Source organism: Limulus polyphemus, unplaced genomic scaffold (genome assembly GCF_000517525.1).
Source record: "Limulus polyphemus unplaced genomic scaffold, Limulus_polyphemus-2.1.2 Scaffold5, whole genome shotgun sequence".
Lineage (NCBI taxonomy): Eukaryota > Metazoa > Arthropoda > Merostomata > Xiphosura > Limulidae > Limulus > Limulus polyphemus.
In genome coordinates, this window is record NW_013665615.1 from 2,297,803 (window position 1) to 2,312,436 (window position 14,634).

General features: G+C 34.5%; 1 protein-coding gene across 3 annotated transcripts in view; it reads right to left on the reverse strand.

The window, feature by feature from the left end:
• The window catches only part of LOC106473410 (kinesin heavy chain-like), a 113,044-nt gene that overhangs the window by 3,212 nt on the left and 95,198 nt on the right, over positions 1-14,634 (reverse strand). For 2 of the 3 annotated variants that reach the window (XM_013934125.2, XM_022379848.1), the window contains 5 exons: positions 13,124-13,260; positions 12,621-12,700; positions 4,578-4,662; positions 3,358-3,404; positions 2,546-2,611 (listed from right to left, as the gene is read on the reverse strand). In XM_013934125.2, coding sequence (XP_013789579.2) covers positions 2,546-2,611; positions 3,358-3,404; positions 4,578-4,662; positions 12,621-12,700; positions 13,124-13,260 — 415 coding nt within the window. The remainder of the gene's footprint in view (positions 1-2,545; positions 2,612-3,357; positions 3,405-4,577; positions 4,663-12,620; positions 12,701-13,123; positions 13,261-14,634) is intronic. The other variant, XR_002608989.1, reaches the window with a different exon arrangement.

Sequence of the window (14,634 nt, forward strand, 5' to 3'; positions counted from 1 at the left end):
GAATTGTTTGCTTTACTTTTTTTATTTACTGTTCTATGTTTTAGAGAAAATAACTTTAAGAACTTGTTTCAAAATAGCAAAAAGCTATATACATATATAATGTATAATAATTGAAATGTGACTGTATTTTACAAAATACTAGTTGACTAAAACACAGCCAAGACAAGTTACTTTGTACAGACCAAAGGTCAGTTTTATGTTATTGGTAAGATAACATGACTGCACATGTGCCGCATCATTGTAATTTCTGTATTGTTAGCCAGGCACAGCTGAAAGGTCAATATAATAAAATTAATAAACATATATAAATGTATAATGTTATGAGATTTAAGCTACTTAGTCTAAATATTTATGTTTTCATATTATAATTTGTTGTCATTCTAGAATGAAAGAGGCATAATTTATTTTCATTTCTTAATTTTTTATGTTGGTTACGAGATCGATCCAATCTACCAAACCCGTACAGAGATTCCTTACTGAAAATAACAGATAAAATATAGTTTTTTTAAGAAACATTTGACAACTATCTGGACATTATAAAGATTTCACATGTGAAATTTGTAATGTTTACTGATAATCTGCCAAACTTCGTTAACATACGCTTACTAATTTAAAAGTTATAGCATGAAAACTATAACAAGCACAAAATGGTTACGAGGTCAATCCCAGGGATCGAGCCCGTACTGAAAGTGTTAAATTGAAAAACATCAATAATAATAATAATAATAATACATTGTAACGCCATCTATTGGGTTTTCCCCTGAAGAAGAAAGGTCCACCTTTTGAAAGAGCTCGGGTTATAGGGTTTTTATTCATTTCTATTGGGTTGAAAATATACTTAAGTTGTGTTTGACACAGATGTTCATAGGTAACATGATATGATCCCCAATTTTATCTAAAAATGATGATTTAATGATTAAAAAAGTTATAAAAAAATCTCAAATTGACTAAGATTTAGCTACAAAAGTTCTACTTGAGATTAACCATTGAGCCAATTTGAACAATACCAACAGAGCGAGTGTTAAAAACAGAGAGTGGAGCTTTTATATATATATATATATATATATACTAATAAAACTTTACTAACAAGGCACTTAAAAACTAGTTGTTTCCTTCATGTGCCGTCACTGATTCGCTAACAAACCATTATCAATCCAGTACAGCATGATATAACTGAATAACTTACCAGCAACTTATGCACATATGTCACCATGAAACTTTAAATACTATAATTGAATGTACTAAATGTTTCTTCACAATATTTGTCAAGCTTTTAGTAAAACTTAAAAGTCTGTTTTTCACAAAAAAATAATTTTTAGTAAAATTAAGCTTTCTAACACATTAAATAACTTTCATTACTGCATGAAGCACCAACTTCATTCAACACAACAGTTTCTTGGGAACTGCCGTCACTGACTAATAACACTAAACAAATGTGTAAGGGGACTGTATGTTTAAATTTTCTCTTTGTGTTACTTATAAACATGTCCAACAAATAAGGATAAGTGGTTTCAATAATTCGTTAAAAGCTATGATAGATGGGAAGAGCCTCACTTGTGGGTTGGATAAATTTATTGTTCATCTCAGCAAACCGATAATACAGAGGTTCAAATTTTATATTCTGACCTTCAGTTCCTATAGTTTGTGTTTCTAATTCGTTGGACACTGAAACCATATAAATGAATCAAGAAAATCTACAAAGGAGAAAACAGGCAAGACAAGTCACGTGACACAGAGAAATGAAGAATCCTATTTAAATATTTTCTTTTAAAGTTAAGAAGATAAAACTTGGATAATATAAAAATTTGATTTATAAACTGTATTTTGAGGCTAAGCTTATTGACATTCATTTATAATTAAGTTGTTTGATTACATTTTGAATGCAACTCTATATAAAAGATAATGACATGTGCACTCTGATCCAACCACATGCAGTGTTAAGAACTGTGTTGGTTATGACAAATTAATATACACTGCTTAATACCAGACACCTGTTTTTGTTTATAAAGCCAACTTGTTTAAGTAAATATCATACCATGCATTTATTACCACCAGACAATTTGCTTTGCTTACCAAAAAACAAATTACAAATGCTTTGTTTGGTATCAAAATATAACATTATCTTTTGCTTACTATCTTATTTTGTATTTTGCAAATTAATACCAAACATTTTAAAATATAAAAACTTATTCGTTATTATCATTTTGTTTATTATTATATGATTTTGCTTACTCACTATCAGCTGGTTTGAATACCATTAACTTAAGTTACTACATTATCAATGCAACAAGATAAAAGCATATGAAATTATTTATATTTAACACACGACTATGTACTTTGATAATTACAATAAAAATTCAGTTTCGTTATCATATTAACCATAATAATATGGAATTGCAAAATACTTTTGTATAAAGAAAAATTTTACTTAAATAGTTTGTATCCAGTTTAAAGACTTCTAATGGAACGAGTAATACCAAATCAATAAACAGTCATAACTATCTTTCACTATAACCTAAAAATATATGGATAAAATCTAACTTACACTTTGAAATACTGGGGGTCTTGGGAGTAGTAGAAGCTTTCTTCTTTACCTCAGTCACTGGTTTTCCTAAAAATAATCACAGCTAGATATAATTAGTCATGTATTAAGGCAAATCCAAGTCCTTAAAATTAAACTACGATATTCACATCATAGTTAATTAAGTCTATTTAATGTGCTTCTTTTTGATTTAATTTATTTAGTTAACAAACTGCTGTATTTACTGAAAAAAGAAGGCCACAAGTAAAGAGCTACATGTAAGAATAATAATAACAGTAATGGTTTTGGTTTGAAACAATAGAATTAATAAAATTATGCAATTTCTTATATGTACTTCTCAAAAGAAGACTAAATTTCTAAATGTTGTCATACATGGAATAATGAAAACTACTATTGGCAAAACCTCTCCTCTCAATCAACTACCCACATTCCACTTTGCTGTCTTGTTTTTTCCTATATGTTTATGTTTGACATAACTGACAAACTTTCTAAACATATTGACACCCATCTCATTAAAATATCTAACTAAATGACACAGAAAGATAAGTTTTTCAATGCCAATGGATATTATTAAATTGAATAGGTTTTTCTATTTGCATTTTCTGGTAGAAATAAGAACAAATCTTAATTCAAATGTCACATGAGTTTTCAGTGAAAAAAATATGATGTTAACCTCAGAAACATTAGTAAAAGTCATATGAACAATCACAATAAAGAATAAACATTCCAATGGAAAAACATAGAAAGCAGATCTATCCTGTGTATTAATATCAAGAAAAAGATTCTATTTCTTGAAACACTTTAGGAAGCCTCACCTCCAATAATAGTTCTCGACTCCCCAGCATTCATACCACCCATAGCCCTATGCAGTATAAATAATATATATATATATATATATATATATAGATATATGTCAAGAAATGAATCAACACTACTAAATAAAATGTTAAATTATTACAGTTATTTTATGTTAAGTCAAATTATGTAGCATATTAACATTAAATAGTAAATTTACTCTTGGTCACACAAAAAGTACATGGTACTTTGATACTAACAATAAAATTTGTGAAACTGAATACTTTTGTACATATTCTCCATTAAAATATTTCAATAGTTACTATTTATGAGCTAATATTTTTCTGAAATACTTTTTACATATTACTTTTAGCTGATGTCCATGAATAACTCAAAACAATATATTTCACTGATATACCATTCACTTTGGCTGGCAAAGTTATAATGTTAATATCCAAAATAAAAACATACACAATGCAAAGAAGTGACTGATAAATCTTAAAAGACTAGCGTATAGCCCAACATTTTGATGGGGCAAGTACTACCACCCCTATCCCATAGTATACCCTAACCTCACATTTCGTAGCTAACCAAAAAAGAGGCAGAAAAGTGTAGTCGAGGCAGTCAAACGTCAGTAAATTTCTTTTCAGGAAATGAATTCATGGTGTATTCATAAAATAATTATTGGTAAAAATCAGTTAGATTAACAACTTCTAATATATAAAACAATCAGTGCATTTTGGTAACACTACATTTTAACAATGGCTTTTATGTCATGTTGCTTAGCAAAAAAAGTATAACCTAATATTGTTGTTAGTCTATGTGCTGAAAGTATAAAATGCAATGCATAAACAACAAAATTAGAAAAATATTTGCTGATTTCTTAATTTAGAGTCTCCATTGGTTAAAGAGGTTTGTTTTTTATTGAAAATGTTGATGATATAACAGAAAATAGCTTAATTCGGGAACGAATCAATATTTTTACTTTCATGATAAACTTTATACACTTGGCTCATCACTAAAATCATAATGGGCAAACAGTAGTCGAACTATTCTATTTGAATAAATGAATTTTGGTTTTTATGACTACTAATATTCTGAGAAATCAAGTGTGACGTGACACACACACTAGCTTTTATATAGGTTAGATTTTTGTGAAGTGCAAATTTAATTACATTATAAACTCTTTCACAACACTAACTACTGACAGTGATGATATGAAGGTAAAGCAGTTGCTCACATTTTTTCCATGGCCATCCCTCCTCCTCCTCTTATTCCTTGCCCACTGGACATTCCAGGATGATGCCCAGCTCGAATCGGCTTAGCTATTAAGGATATAAAATAAAATTACATTCTTTTAGGCAGAGTTTGAGCAGCAAATAACCTATACAAAATAATTAGAATGTTACTGCTTACTCTCATATTGTAACAAATATAAGTATGCAGTAGCATTTAGAAAAACAAAGCAAAAATGGATAGCCATATGTATATATAACACTAGCCCAGCAATGTATTTCCGCACTAGAACATTGCTGTACCATTAACAAACAAAGCAAATTAACTGGGATTTTTCTGATTCTCTAACATTTTCATTAAAACATACTATTCTAATATAAATTACAAGACTGCTAGATAAATACACAGGACTGTACAGCCCAGACAAGCACTAAATAAATAATGGCTACTACTAATCTTCCTGCTAAATATACTACAGTAAAAGACTTGATGTTAAATAAAGTATTAAACTTCTCTCCTTAAGTTATTTGTTACTTTTGTAATATAAATCTCAAACATAAAAGTTAAACCTAACTTAAGTAAGTACATTAGGGCAGACTGAGGCTCATATTTTATACTTCTCAGTCATTATACATCAAAGTCAAGTCTCTAAGATACTTAACTAGGTTTAAGATGATTCATTAAAACAAAAAGCATTAGTAGCTGCTAAAAATAAAGGAAGTAGTCTTTGTAATTCGTTAGAAATTTGATTTTTAACCAATTTTTAAAATCCCTAGATGTACAGGAAGTAAAAAAAAAGAAAAAGAAATACTGTTTATCCCAGGACCAGACCTATTTTTTTGAGATGTCATATAAACATGAAAACACTATCTGGTAAAAAAAATAAATTTTGTAGCAATCCTTTAAGGCAGCACACAGGTAACTGAGCACAAAACAATCGTGCCAAATTAATTGTGCAAATATATCAACAAAATCTAAGTGTGAAGTGGTTGATGAACTTAGACATATAGGAAAATTGAGATTCATTTATATCAAAAATAATTCCTTCCATGTTAGTGTAATCTGAAAAGTTTAAAACAATTTACTACTAAGTTTTTAATTTATAATGAATTAAACTTACATCCTAAAACTAGGGCATTGACACTTAGAGGGTTAAAATGATATTTCTCCAGTTATTCTACTACACCATGATACAGAAGTTGAGTATCACCTTTATTTTTTCAAAGTAAAGTTTGTCTTTCACTAGCTGTCTCTTTCTTGTTAACAATATTTGAAACAACATTAACCTTGTAAGAAGGTGTGGAAGTGATCCTGTTGTGACATTGTGTCATGATATTACTGGTACACATTTTAAACAGATGTTAGGGAAAAACTGAGAAAAATTATGGTGGTGCATTACTTTTGTATCATCCTATGTTACTGACTAAAATATGAAACAGCCAGAGAAGTTAACATTTTCTTATACAGAAAATGTGTTTCCAATAGGTACTTACCTCTCTCACAAAGCTATCTTGATGATTGCCCTCTATGCATTGTTTAAAATATTTTGGTTGCCAGCACACCAGTCTTTATACCCCATCAGTTTTGCACCACTTCTAAATATGTATATATTATGTGACTTCTCTCCACTAATACTACTGCACCAACTACACTGGTGCAGTTAGCTTCCTCTTCTATTCCCACTCAATCCTCACTATCAACAATTGGCAGGTATTAACAAAAAGCACTGGCAGTGGAGAAGAAGGGTGGGAAGTACCTATCAGAAATACATTTTCAGTGTAAGAAAATGTTAACTTCTGAAACATTGATTCTACTCACACAAAGCTAGAATCTTATACTGCAAAGGTGGAGGGACTAGTATAGGCATACAAATATCAAACCCAACTGGAAAGCAACCACTGACAATGAACAGGTGTGCTACAAGATGAAAATGAAGCACACCAGTGGGGTACTGCACTATTTCTGGAACAGGTATGCTCTTTGCCCAGAAAACAGGAAATTAACACAAAATGGGCAGAATTGGGAAGAAGAAGAACAAACAGGCACAAGTGAATGCAGTAATAATACTTACAGCCCTGGACAAGTGATGGTAGTGTTGGAGGTGCTGAAGAACAATTATACCGTTTTTCACAGGATTGTGCCTGATACTGCACTAGTGTGAAAAACAGAATAACAACATGCGGCTAGGGCATGAGGACTGTGTGATCTATACATGAAGACATTAATTAAGGAAATTGTCTAGAGTGGTCTACCCAGGCTAAAACATCCAGGGGAAACTCTAGTAGGGTCCTTCAATTATATCAATTGATGAAGTTATATTGTCTTGTGAGGTCCAGTGGGGGGGGGTCCACACTGAAGACTGAGAAATGGCCGCAATTCCTTATTTTGAAAAGCAGATTGATTCCGATACATGCAATCAAAGGGTCAGCAAAAATCCCCTACTGCTTTACTCATGAGTGATGGTCCGTCATACATTGAAATTGATTGATGTCTAGTAGATGTATATATATATATACATACACCACTGGGTAAGTGGCCAGTGTCTGACAGAAACACCACATCTCAACAATGAGCATTACAGAGTTACTCTAAACTAGTGTAGGTCTGAGGTAAAGCATACCTAACCAGGCAACACCTGTCACAAGGTGGGATCCATAAAGATGTTATGATTAGGGAAGCTAAAAAGAAAACATAAAAGAAAGGAAGTGATAAGATTTACACCAGTCAAAGGCAAATGGATGTGTGTAGAATCTCCACAGGAGGAAGACTATATCCGTCAGAAGAAGAAACAGCCAGGTCGTGCAGATAATATGCATCAAAGGTATTGGGGGTAGTCCACATTCCAGTCTAAATTATCTCCTCCAAAGGACAGTGAAGGTGAGCAGCCAAAAGACATAGTAATATGACAAATTTGATGTAAATAGACATTGCAGAGACAGTGACCTTCCATGGATAAGTCCGAATACGCCAGTCTTACGACTTGGTGAACCCAGTCAGTGAGAGTAACAGGTGACAGATCATGGGAAACAGAAAGGTTCCAGGGTATAGACAGTTGGGAACAAGAACTTCGAAAGGAGGCAGTATGAAACACATAACAATTCAAAGAACAAATCAGACAGAGTAGCCTATCTGAATCGGAGCAGAATTACAGTTTGAAATTTGGAGGTAAGGAATGGGTGAGAAAGCCAAACCAATGTTCCAGGCAGCATAGGTCTTGAGGAGAAAGGGCCTTTCAGGGTTGAGGATAATCCAGCCACTGAAAGTAACATGGAAAACAGAAGGTTTACAGGGTATAAACAGTTTGGAATGCAAAATTTGAAAGGTGGCAGTATAAGACAAATAACACCTCAAGTAGCAAATCAGACAGAGAAGCCCATCCGAATCAGAGCGGGATTACAGTTCGAAATTTGAAGCTAAGGAATGGGAGAGAAAGCCAAACCACCTTTCAAGATAACATAGGTCTTGAGGAGAAAGGACCTTTCAGGGTAGAGGAAAACATAAGAGCAATGATAAAGGATGTTGGAAACATTAATGGCATAAATATCCAGATGGCGATGATCACAGGCAAGGAGGAGGAGAAAACATGTCTTAAGGGAAAGATGGTACAAGGAAAATGTAGCAAGAAGTTCAAAGGAAGAAAAAGAAAGGGCATATAGGACCACATTAAGATCCCAATCTGGTAAAACAAAAGAACGTAGAGAATGAACAATATGAAAGGAATGGAAAAGAAGGGAATTAACAGGGGAGTAAAAAACCTTATAGAACCAAGAGAAATAGAAGGTGTTTGACAGTGCAACCTGATAACTAGATACAGTCGAAACCATTGTCAAACAACCAGGTGAAGAATTGGGAAAGCTGAGGGACTGAAGGACAGAAGCCACAGCAAAAAGACCAAAGTCGGAAGGTAGATCAACACCTTTGGTAAACAGTCAAGGATGAAGGTCTGATGGTTCGGGAAAGGAAAGACATGACTTGAGGAGTCAGGCCCTGGGCTGAGGCAATGGACCTGACAAAAGCCAAGTGCGAAGACAGAGTTTGGTGACGTTGGGATAACAACATCCGATCGAGGTTGACGGAGGAGTGACCGAGACAGGAGATGTTGCACAATTAAAGGCCAAAGCAGGGAGAACCATGGTTTAGCAGGCCAATATGAAGCAACAAGGAGGATTAGAGAAAGAGTGATCTGGTTGAGGAATAGAACTCTGGATAGGAGTTGGATCAGAGGGTAAGCATAAAAGTGAAGTCCCCTCCAATCCTGACTTAATGCATCTACTTCCAGAGCTGATAGGTGTGGGATGAGAGACCAAAAGGAAGGAAGTTTGGTGTTTCAGCGAATGGTAAAGGCATGGATATGAAGTGTTCTCGTTTGAGAACACACTCACCAAAAGACTTGTGGATGGAGGGACCACTCCATGGAGAGAACCTGGTTGAGACGAGATAAATGATTGGTAACAAGATTCACACCGCCAGGAACATGACAAGCTAAGACCACCATTTGGTGATCGTGAGTCGTGGGCCCAGAAAAGAAGATCCAGAATCTGAAAACACAGAGACCTGGATTTGGTTCCACCTTGCTTCGTGATATAACTTATGAAAGTGAAGATGTCTGTGTACCATAATCACCACCCCTTCAGTAGTGGACGAAAATGGGTCAAAATCCAACATACTGCTTAGAGCTCAAGAATGTTTATATCGAGGGCAGACTCTTCGAACAACCACAGACCAGAAATCTCTTGTGAGTTGAGGAAAGCCCCCAACCAACCAAAGATGCATCTGTGAACAGATATAACTCTGGATGAAGTAGAGGAATGGCAACCCCACTGTGGTCTGGTTCCTGTCAAACCACCATGAAAGGTCGGCCCTGATCGTGGAAAGAATTTTACCAGGATTGTCCAAGAGATCGAGGGAGAAGTTCCACTGAAGTTAACACATGTGAGAGATTCCAGGGGAGCCCACAACCCCAAAAGAGATAGAACCTCTTGTTGTGCCGTGAGAGAATGAGAGGTAAGAGTCCATATCCCTCTTTCCATATCCCTGAGAAGAAGACTGGACCCAACTGAGATGTGAATTGAAGAAAACCCACAAATGAACCAGGAATTTTGTGTGTGTGGGGGGGGAGATAGACTTCTCCAGCATTATCAGAAAACCTACTCATGCTGCTTTCTGGAGAAGTAAATGTGTGTGATCGTCTGACTGAGCGCGTGAAGAGGTGAGCAGGAGCCAGTCATCCATGTAATAGTGAATTTCAAAACTCAGCAAGTGAAGGTGATGAGCAAACGTGCGAACCACTTGAAGAAGCACATACAGAGCCGAAGAGAGATCGATTGGCAGTGCCCTGAACTGGAACAAACGACCCTCATGGACGAACCAAAGAAAATGATATAACTCTGGAGTATTCAGAATGTGAAGATAGGTATCCATCACATTGAATTTGGTCATCCAGTGTCCAAGGGAAACACCCACCAATGTGAAGCAGGGGGGGTACAGAAAGGAATTCAACTAGGACAGGTCTAAGATTGGTCTCTAATTGCCCATCTTGGGGACAACAAAGAGGCAGGAATAAAACCCCGGTTGAGTGGGTAAGGCAACACCCTCCTGATAGCTCCTTTGTGGAGGAACTCTTCTTGAACGACTTTGGAAAGATGACTAAGAAAGGAAGATCCAGAGTAGGGGGAAAAGTAAATTGGGGAAAGGGGTGGGGGACTGAAACCAAAAGCAGAAACTATCCAACAGAAGCTGTAGAACCAACGGATCTGTTGTGAAGTGCCACCACATGGCCAAAAAGTGGAGCAATCTGGCCCCACTGGATAAAAAACCTCTGTCATATCACTGATAATACTGGCTTCTGGCTGAATGGATGCGGAAAGAACAAGGATAAGCACTGGAATGCCTAAAGAAAAGTAAAGGTTGGGGTGTGGAAGCAGGATGACATGAAACCAGGACAGGAGAATCCTGGAAGGGAACAGGAGAAAGAAACAAATATGGCCAAGGAGGATAAGGAAGAATGTAACCTAACCACATCAATTCAGTATTGCAAGGAATCTAAATGACCTCCAGATATGGTTTCACATAGAAATGGGACCTGACGGATATCCCGCAGGGAGGAAAGGGGAAGATGCACCCCCTCAAGTAATGTATCCCTACCAAACAAATCCCAACAACACAACAGCCAGGTATTGAGAGAAAAAGTGGAGGTCAATAAATGAGCCATAGTAGCCCACAGTAGGGTCCGGAGATCATCTGAAAATGCTTCAGACATTAATTAGAGGGAGGGGACATAATGTAAAAGGGAGATCGGTGCAGGATAAATCCTGGAAAACTGAGCTTGATTAAATTGGATTGAAATCCCAGGATTCGAGCACCACAGGGGAAGAACAGGATCCAAACATTGAGAATCCAAGAGAGGATCCACGGTTTGATGGTAAGCAAAAGCATATTGATACAACGAACAAGGACAGGGCATGGCTACACCCAACTGTAGTTGGTCAGAAAATCTCTGCTAAAGAACACTTATGTTGGGTGAAGGGGAAAAATATGATAATCTGAAGATGGATTTTCACGCAATCAGGAAGGTAAGAATCCTAAGCAATAGGGGAAATACTCAAAATGTGACAAACCTGATTAACCAGTTGCATGAAAAGAGTGGAAGGTGATATCTCCCAACTGGATGTAGAATGTGATGGAGCAAACAAGGAAGGTGCCAGAAAATTTATATTTATCTGGGTGGTAGTATTCTTCAGAAACAGGTTCAGGTGGAAAAGGAGTAAAATTCATTGCCTGAACTAACTGCCTGCATACCAAGGCTTGTACTACCTCAGCAGATGAGGTCGATCCCGCATCCTGAAAAGTCATGCCATGTGTGTCATCTCTTGTCGCGAGGATTTCAGAGTCAATCACATTAAACCCCAAATTCCTAATCAGAATGTGTAAACTAAGAAACGAGAAATTATTTGAATACTAAACTGTGTAAACCACTGAAAACAAAGGAAAATCAAACATGAAAATTGTAAACTGGTGAATAAACTTCATCAGAAATGGCAACAAGTCACAAGCAAAATTTTTAATCACACTTGGAAAGTTTAAACACACATCTAAAGTAAGTCATGCCAATTGAGAAAGTGTGGATTGAGTGGTAATAGCAGAGGGAGCTAGCTGCATCAGTATAGATGGCACAATACTATTGGGGGAAGAGTAGTCAAATGATATATACATGTTCAGTAATGGTGTGAAACTGATGAGGTATAAAGACTGGTGTGCTGGTAGCCAAATTTTTTAAACAATTATAGAAGGTAAACAAGGATCAACATAGCTTTGTGAGAGATAAGTACATGTTGGAAATACATTTTCTGTACAAGAAAATGTTGACTTCTCTGGCTGTTTCATATTTTAGTCAGTAACATAGGATGATACAAAAGCATGCACCACCATAATTGTTCTGTTTTCCCTAACAGCTGTTTAAAATGTGTACCAGTAATATCATGACACAATGTCACAACAGGATCACTTCCACACCTTCTTACAAGGTTAATGTTGTTTCAAATATTGTTAAAAAGAAAAAGAGACAGCCAGAATACAACAAACTTCACTTAGAAAAAATAAAGGTGATACTCAACTTCTGTGTAATACTGTAGAAGAATAAGAGTAGTAGAGGTAAGAGCACTTTGGGACTTAGTGTATGTTGGAAGTGTCTCTCTAGTAGATCAGTTTCCAGCACACAATGATAAGATGGGAAATAAAAATGTTCAAAATACATACAAACTTTACTTGAAACAATCACTTTTATGAAGTGGCTGAGTGACATTTTAAAAAGTAGAAATAGCACATTTCAATGATTGAAGATATGCTGCAATGGCATGTACCTTTACGACACAAATTAAATATAAGATTACAAAAATAAAATCATTACAACATAACTTTAAGAAGAAGAATATCATAACACATTTTTTAGCAATTTTTAATTCAATAAAATTATAAGATAAATCAAATCCATAAAGTTTAAATGTGTTAAGGGCTAATAATAAAATAATTTTCTTCATTAAAAACTCACCAATTTGAGCGACATGTCCTCTTTTGGCAAAATGTTTCTGTCTCACTGCCTCTTTGATTCTATCTACTTCACTTATATATCTGGAAACAAACAGATTAAAGGTTTAATGACATACTAATTATTAAGTGTTGCATATGCTCAATGTCAGGAAAAATGACAAATTCCTAATAAGCATGGATACTTTCTTCTTTTACATTCAATCTACTTCACATTAATTTTCAAATATCTTTTGATCATTTTTTAATCAATTTTTAATGTTAGTCAACAAACGAGATGATATGGCTTTTCACCTATGACCCATCTCGAAAGGGTTAAGGAGAGGCCAGCAGTTAAAGTTCAACAATAAAACATTAGTGGCTTGAATAAAATGCATGTCAGTGTACAGGTTACTGTCAATCACAGATAATGCTTTTCATTGTAGTTTAATTTAGAGATAGGCTTGTTATGTTAATTGAGAATAATGGAGAACATATTGAAGGGTTTCTGCAATGAAACCAAAATACCTCTTTCTGTCTTTCATAGCACTCTCCTTAGCATCTTTCAGTGCTGTCTCCAGACACTTGACCCTCTCCATGGTCGCACGCAACCGTTTCTCCAATTTAGGTAGTTCACATCGCAGATCAGCATTATCACGGACAAGCTACACAGAGATATTCATACCAAAATTAGCACTCATAATTTTTTATTACACATTATAGACAATCATGGTCTCATTAACATAAAATATTCATTAAATGACTTATACTTGAATTTGCAGTGTCTAATATTTAAAAAACTGTTTCTATACAATTAACAACAAAAACATTTATATAAATGTTGTAACTTCAAATTATAAAATAATAGAATGATTTTATGCATTTTATTAATAAGTTTTTGTAAAGACTGAATCTGACGATTCATAATAATATTAATTTATCTTGTCATACACTTATCACATCAGGGCTTATTTTACTGTTCCTACAGGAGTACAATGATACAAAAGAATTTCATGTTGATAAAAAAATCTATAAGATCCCATTGAATTTCACTGTTTTATTCTTTCTTAACTTTGATGCAAGAGAATAAAACACAGTCTTGTGAATTTTATTGTTGCATTGTACGAAACTTATTTCAACTGTGTCATTTTTTTTCAAAAACCTTTCATGAACTTTACTGTACTGCTAGACCTTTCTCCTTTCTTTGTTGTAGTTTCCTTATTGAACAAAAAAAAAACACGAAAAACTGTTATTGAATGTGAAACATAAAATAAAACACCTTTTATTTCATAAAGTGTCAACAAATTTTGTAGCTATAAATTGTATTTTTAATATAATAGTAGTCTAGAAATGCTGTTTTTATATCTGAAAGAAAATACCATCATGAAGGACATGTTTGATTGCATATAACAAAAAATGTAATTTCACTCTAGACTGGACAAAAAATGGCAAAAACATCCTGCACAGTAATGTTAATGGCATTTTAGGGTGAAAGGTGATAACTTGACTTTTCTGGTCAATTTTGGGGTGCCGAATTAAAAAATTAATATTACCAAGTCATCAAATGGACATTAAATTGTTATATTTGTATCTGTCATGTAACATTTGTTGACAATATAACCATGCATGGGGACAAGCTGAAGCGTAAAGTTTGTAGATGTCAATTATTCTATGTCCACATAGCAGCATTGTGTTACATTTTGTACTTATAAAGCATCATAAATATAGCTTTTTTAATGACTCTAAAAGTACTTGTTTCATTTCTAACTTCATCAAAGATGGAAAACCTTTATATTAGTGGTATTGTTAGTCTAGATATGTTAAATGATAGTTTAATTAACCTGTAACAGTAATCAATGTTGTATATATGGTATATAAGAAACAGATCGGGGTAGTATTTGCAAATAATGAAAAGTACATGTTGAAGAGCATGGGCTTAAGATACAATCCTGTTTCACTGTGTTTTTGATGTCTAAGGCATAAGTCTTTGTTTTCATTCATTTCATATCTTCATGTAAAGAGAAAAGATGTTTAACAGT